At 28.8% G+C, this 7,248-nt stretch overlaps 1 protein-coding gene across 4 annotated transcripts in view; it reads right to left on the minus strand.

The window, feature by feature from the left end:
- Positions 1-7,248, minus strand: part of LOC111618808 (BTB/POZ domain-containing protein 7-like) — a 58,139-nt gene that overhangs the window by 41,874 nt on the left and 9,017 nt on the right. For all 4 annotated transcript variants that reach the window (XM_023360379.1, XM_023360377.1, XM_023360378.1 and 1 more), the window contains exon 2: positions 232-1,514. In XM_023360379.1, the coding sequence (XP_023216147.1) occupies positions 232-1,510 (1,279 nt within the window). In that variant the 5' untranslated portion in view covers positions 1,511-1,514. The remainder of the gene's footprint in view (positions 1-231; positions 1,515-7,248) is intronic.

Genomic DNA, 7,248 nt, shown 5'->3' on the forward strand with positions numbered 1-7,248 from the left:
ACCACATTAACTGAAAATAATAAATTCAGCTTTGAAGAGGAAAGCCATATTTTCCTATCAGCTTTGAAACAGATGTATGTATTGGAAATACAATAAACTATAATATAATTACTTTATGAAATAAATTATTCTATAACAATATATATCATTAAAAAATAATAGATATTATAATTACTACATAAAAAAATAATTAATTTTTTATTTCAAATAAAAGCACAAAAATTAACTTACACTGTACTAAAGATTCCATTTCTATAAATCGAGCTACTTCACATAATTGCATTGCTTCTTCTATTAAGATCCTTTGTAAATGAATCTCAGGTAAATTTCCTCGTTTTGAAGCTGCCATTAAAAGTGATCCAAGATCTAATGTATCTTGATAAAGTGCTTGGATCAAAATCTGTGCATAACGACGAGGAATGATTGCTTCATCTAGAATTATTCTTGCTTGTTGCATATCATTCATATCTTTAGATCTCTGTCTTCGGCGAATCACATTTCGAAAAAATGAAGATCGAGCTGATAAAATTGCTCTGTGACACCAAAATTCTGCTTCCCTAACACATATTTTACAAGATTTATCAGTATTATCTAAGCTGGAATGATCACATAAATATGATGTTGCACCACAGTTAAAGCTCACCATTTCTGATGTAAATGCAATTGAAACATCACTATAAATCCCTGTTTCAAGAAGATACCTTAAATCTTCTTCTAAAGGATTAGGTATACCAAATTGCTCACTTAACTGAAAAAGAACACTCAAATTTCCTTCATATGTTGGAGCAACAGATAATTCACCTGTGTAAAGATACCTCAAAAGTTCATTGAACATTTCAACACTTACTCCTGCAATGTCAATATCAACAGCTACTTCTGTACATATTGAAGATAAACTATTGAGCAGCTCACGAAAAAATGGGCACCTTGCAGCTAAAATTGCACGATGAACTGCAAAAACTGTTCCTTGGTAAATAAGATTAATATCAGAGCAATATTTGTACTGGAATAACTCTCCAAGGTCCTGTTTGCAACTATTTGTTATTGGTCTTGCAATTTCAGCCTGATTAGAAAGTTCTTTCAATGATGCTGTTGCTTCATATTCTTCTACAAGAGCAATTATATCTCGTGGAGGCCAACTGCTCAGAAATTCTCTAAATATTTGTCCATGATCATAACTTTTACTTGTTCTTCTTCTTCTCGTGAGTCTTTTGCGAAGTGTTGATAAAGTTGTTCCTTTTCTTTTCTTCTCTTTACTAAATTGGTCCATTGAAGTTGAAGAAAATATACCACAAGCATTCTGAGTTTGGGAAGCTTGATTATATGTATCTTGTTCAGATTGCTGAACAGAAATGGTTGATGGGAAAGATGATGTACTAACCCCCATCGCATAATATAAATTATCACTTGCTAGGTATGTATCCATCCATGAGTACTTCTTAATATCTGTTCCCCATAGTGAATCTCTTGATTTATAAAAATTTACTATAAGACAATTCAAAATCGTCATTCACCTATAAAAAAAATAAATTACATTTAAGAACAACATTATAACAACTGATACAAAATGTTTTTTTAAAACAGAAAATTTAAAATCATTCAATCCTTTCAAATTCCACAACCATTTTCAGAAAATACTTCAGTAATTTTTCAGTTTTTACCTTGGAAAAGCATTTTGTATCAAAGCTTTTCAGGAAAAATTATATATTTATAATTATTATAATTAAATAACATATTATACATTTAAACAATAATTTAAGAATATATATAATAATTAAAACTCTAGAACCAGTTTTCAATTAAATAAATTTGAAATTTTTATTAGAAAAAAAAAATGTCTGTTCACAAAATGAAAACAAAAGAAAAACATTTCAAAAAATTAAATACATTACAGGTTTTAAATAAGATTTATAATAAATTAATCTTCTACAAAACTAATCATAATTTTAGGTGTGAAATGAATAAAACTTGGAAAAAATAATCTTTTTTTTCCAAAATTAGAAATTGAATAACGAACATTTACAAACTTAAAATAAAATGAACCCTAATTAACTTTTGACATTGACAAGTGAAAACTGTCATCTGCATAGCCATAATCCAGGTCAAAATATTTTGACATGGAAACTGACAATACATGGGAGTGAATGAAAATAAACACATGAGCAATAAAATAATAGTGTGGAATCTGGTTTCCTGATTATCCTCCATTTCTGAATGAAACACATGAACTGACCCAATCTTTTGCTTTAACTGGGATGTCAAGCATTTGTATGATGCTCAAAGGGCATCATATAAATGCTTGACATCCCCAGTTAGAGCAAATGTCTTTTTCTCATTAGACCAAATGTCTTTATTTCTCCTTAGCAGGTGCCCTTGTGCCATTTTTTTTTTTTTGTTTTTGAACAAATGAATAACGTAAAATGTTTCTTTATTAATAGATTATACACTCAAAGATTATATATTTTGTTAGTAAAAGTAACAATTTATTTTATAGATAGTAATTACCCACTACAAGACCCTGGGTTTTCTCCAGGATCATGGAAAAATCCCCAGCATGCTTCACTGGACAGTTTTCTGTCTCAACTTCTACATGATAAATATCTATTTGTATGTGCTGGCACAGAATTCTGTACCTAAATTTTACATGTAATAATATCCATCTATATGCTCAGAATTTGAAAGAAAATTATTTCACTATTGTAGAATTAAGTGATGTGCAGTTCAAGATCAATGCTGTATTTGCTCAATAGGTTTGTCAGCATTTAATCTAGATCTAAAGGAATACAAATTATTTATTGTTCCATGTTTCTTGAATTATGTATGCAAGAAAGACTTCTTAGAATATTATTGTTAATGGAACTACATCATGGATATACTATACATATTACAAACTGGAACAGAGAGATGAAAATTCAGATTAGCATCATAAAAATTCATTTCAATTAAAATTCTTAACCAAGAAACACTCAAATGCTTTTCTATATATTCCAAGGTCATAGTTCTGAATATTAAATCAAGATAAAAATATTGATAAATGGCAAATTTAACAATAAACTTCTGAACTGTTTAAAACTAGTAATTTGAAAAAAGTTTTTTTTTTTATATATGTATTAACTGGGGAAATTCACCAAAATGCAGGAATCTTGTGTTTTAAAAGTGAAGTTGAAATGTAGATTATATTAGCAAGGTTGCTGCCGATGTTTTCAACACAAAAATGTGACAAATAGTCCCAAGTGAAAAGGACAGCTGATTGATCGAACTATTTAGAAGTATTCTGGAAGAATTAGAATTACATTTTCGTATTAGAAGAATACAAAAATGTGTACGTCAGACATTTAGTACCACCATCCTGTAAACTTAGAAGTTTGACAACGGCATTTGGAATGTTGAGCATGATTCCACTGATGTTGCAAACGCCATTATCAAACTGAGGTATTACTATACTTGAAGTTCCTTGCATGCCTTAATATATAGGATAGCCATCAGTCAAAAAGGAAAAAAAAAATGGAATCATACTTTATTCCTTCTGGATAAATAACTCCTAGGGCTTTTCAAATAAATGTGCTATTGTCTTGTTCAAGCCAACAACTACCTGATTATATAGGGCTATTATATCGCAATTATTTTAAATTAATTACTAAATAATTTGTCACTAGAGGGAGGCATTAGGAGCCATCTCTTGTTAGATTTAATAATTATAATTAAATTAAATAATTTAGAAAATTCTGGAAGAAAAGAATTGGCCCAGAGCGGGACTCAAACCCACAACTGCAGCTTACTGTGAGGATACATTGCCAGTTATGCTACCTGAGCCTCCAGTCTGATCTCCTCTTCCAGATATATTTAAACAAGAGATAACCATCCTCAGTTACATGAATGCAAACACTGGATGCATCCCCAACCATATGTAACCAAAGATGGTTACCTCTTGTTTACACATATCTGGAAGAGGAGATCAGACTGGAGGCTCAGGTAGCATAACTGGCAACACATCTACTCAGTAAACAGCAGTTGTGGGTTTGAGTCCCACTCTGGGCTGATTCTTTTCTTCCAGAATTTTCTAAATTATTTAATTTAATTATAATTATTAAATCTAACAAGAGATGGCACCTAATGCCTCCCTCTAGTGACAAATTATTTAGTAATTAATTTAAAATAATTGCAATGTAATCCAATAGTTGTTGGCTCTTTATATGTATTATTGTTATATTTGTTGGTTTATGTATATTGTCTCGTGATTGATTACTTCCAAAATTCTGTAACATAGAAGAAAAATCATACCAGGCACTTCTTTTTCCAGTATTCCTATACACAGGTTGGAATGTCAAGTCTCAATTTTCATCAACAAATATCCATATGTATTTGCCAGTCATAGCTACTCTTATCCAACTTAATGTATCTTCAAAGCATTTTGATTTCCTAATTGTTGATTTGTCAGGTATGTTTTCTTGAACGTATTTCTCCAGAAATTGATAGAATGCGTGATTATTCAGTTTGTAAAAAGGAACGTTAAAAGCATTTGCTAAGTCCAAGATATATTGGGATAGCTATGGTTAATTAATTCTCTTCAATGAGAAGGGGATTTTGCTTGCAGGATTTATTCAGAGCTGCTTTATGCAACAATGTGTCAATATATTGTAGGATGTGAAACTTCCTTTCTGTATTTATAGCCTTCCCACATAGACATAACAAAACAATGCCATCAGTGCTAAAAGTTTGATCTTCAAATTCAGCAAAAAACTTCTTAATAGAACATTCGTGGATGCCTTTACTTTTCCCATTGTTACCAGTTGCAGTCAAAATCAAACATATCATTTAAAAAAAATTAATTACAAAAATTCTATTGAATATAAAGTGAAGAAATTCAGTCAGCTGATAGAAAATGATCAGCAGAAGGATAATCTATTATAATTTGCATGCTAACACATCAAAGTGTAGTATGGGAAGGGTTTACTTGCACAGTCTTGAGCATTTTTGATAAAAGAGGGTATCAGTGTCTGGCAAGTGCTTGAATTTTATGGGATAAAATTTCAGTAGAATTAAGCTGATAATTTTTAGACATATTTTCAGAGTAAAGTTTCATTTACTCCAAAGCCAAGCCTAAATATGCATTTTACATATGCTTCTATGTAAATACATAAAATTCTAGTTATTAACCAGTTGTTAACTTTATAGTAGTAACCTAACTTAATTGAAGACTACTTATATAATTCATTTTTCAATATTTTACTACTACTTTAAACTATAAATATATAATAAAATAAATATTCATATATTTAATTGGTAGATACAAAGCAAAAATAAAACAGGCTGTATAAAAACTAAAATTTAAAAAAAATTGGAATTTTATAAGATATTTTTAAAAATACTTGATTAGTTAACAATTAATTGTATGATTCAATGATTATACAGTCCTAATTAATCATTTATCCTTAATCAGCTAACTTAATAATCAGCCCATCCTTATAATTTGATCTATTTTTAGAAATACAATACTACAAACAGTTTATAGTTAAAGACAGTCTTATTCAGTTTTTAAATATTGCTTTGAATATTAAATATGAACAATTAATGGATTAATTTATTGGAGAACATTAACATTTCTTGAAATTAAAATAAAATTAAGTTTTTTTGTTTTTTGTACATTTAAATATTACTGCTTGACTTTTTAAGTATAACACTATATTTTAATTAAATTATTTTACAAAATTTGAATTAGAAATAAGAATTTCTATCACTTAAATACCTTAATAATTAAAATTATGATAGTTATGCAATGATAACACCATCTATTTCAGTTCAAATTTTGTAAATACAGTAAACTCTTCTTACTGTAATCACAGATATTGTTAACAGTTCTTTAATGTTATCAAAATAACAGGTCCAAAACATATATATTAAATCACAATTATAAAACTTTGCTTATTGTAATTAGAGTTCAGTTATTGTTAGCATCATATTTAAATATATAGGCATTTTAAACTCTATTTTCATATTATAAGCTTCAACTTGTAATAATGTGTACAGTCAACCCCCCCATAACACTGTTGATTATTCCGTTTTATATGAATTCCACGTTGTACGAGTCACTTAGATTCTACAAATATGTGAGCCGTTCACAGCCCGGCACACATATGTAGAATCTAAGTGATTCGTACAACATGGAATTCATATAAAACGGAATAATCAACAGTGTTATAGGGGGTCGACTAATTATTATCAGTCTTAACCAGGATCATGTTCATTAACACAGAATGCTAAGAAATCTAATGGTTATGAGGATGAAATAAATAATTATTATGAGTATCTTTGAATAGCATCAAGTTGGTGAGTCAGTCTAGTTGTTTTTAAAATAATGGAAGAAGTAAAAATGATTCATTTATTCATTATGATCATAATTTTATCATCATCATTAAAAAAATATACTGTATATTTATACTAGCACATATTGCTCTCTTTATAGTAATAGTGCAACAGAAATGATAATGTCAATCTTAACATATAAAAACTATTCTGAATAAACTACTTAGAATTCTAGAAGTGAGCAGTCAGAAGTGGCTAGAAATAAATCTAGTATCACAACATAATTAGACATAGCAATAATTCGTCATTGCTTAACATGGTTCAGTGCTTTAAATGTTAACTATTTTAATTATTTATTTGCAATACAATAGTTCAAATTGCTAGTACTTCTTACTTCAATTATGCATTGGCCTGATGCTATTTTTGACAACAGATAATGCAATAATTCATAAATCTTTGTGTTATACAACTTTTATTTTATAGGAGAAACTTCTTAAGATATAGGCGTTAAATGCTAATGTCAATGTTCGGCATGCTGTCCATTTCTGAATTATAGTTAACTTTTATTTTAAAATGTATTAAAACTGCCAGTCAATAAAATCAGAATTTTCACTAATTGTTGTCTTATTTATTCATTTAATATTAGGGTCATTCTAAGTTAAGAGGTACTTTCAACGTCCATGAGAAAAAAATCACATTTTTTTCAAAAATGTGTTTGAAATAATGTTATTATCTCTCAAAACTCACCACCTTCTTTATGGTCACTTAAATTCATTACTTAAATATACTTAATTTAGTCACAATAGTACTTCAAACATGAAAAACATATCTCCCCTGGCCTGTCCCCTAACCGATTCTGTTCGTGTATCAGTAATTTTAAATACATAGAAATCTAATAAAATATCAAAATCATTCATTTTAATAAAATGTACAAGAACAGTATCA

Source organism: Centruroides sculpturatus, unplaced genomic scaffold (genome assembly GCF_000671375.1).
Source record: "Centruroides sculpturatus isolate CEXI.00-Female unplaced genomic scaffold, Cexi_2.0 scaffold13, whole genome shotgun sequence".
Lineage (NCBI taxonomy): Eukaryota > Metazoa > Arthropoda > Arachnida > Scorpiones > Buthidae > Centruroides > Centruroides sculpturatus.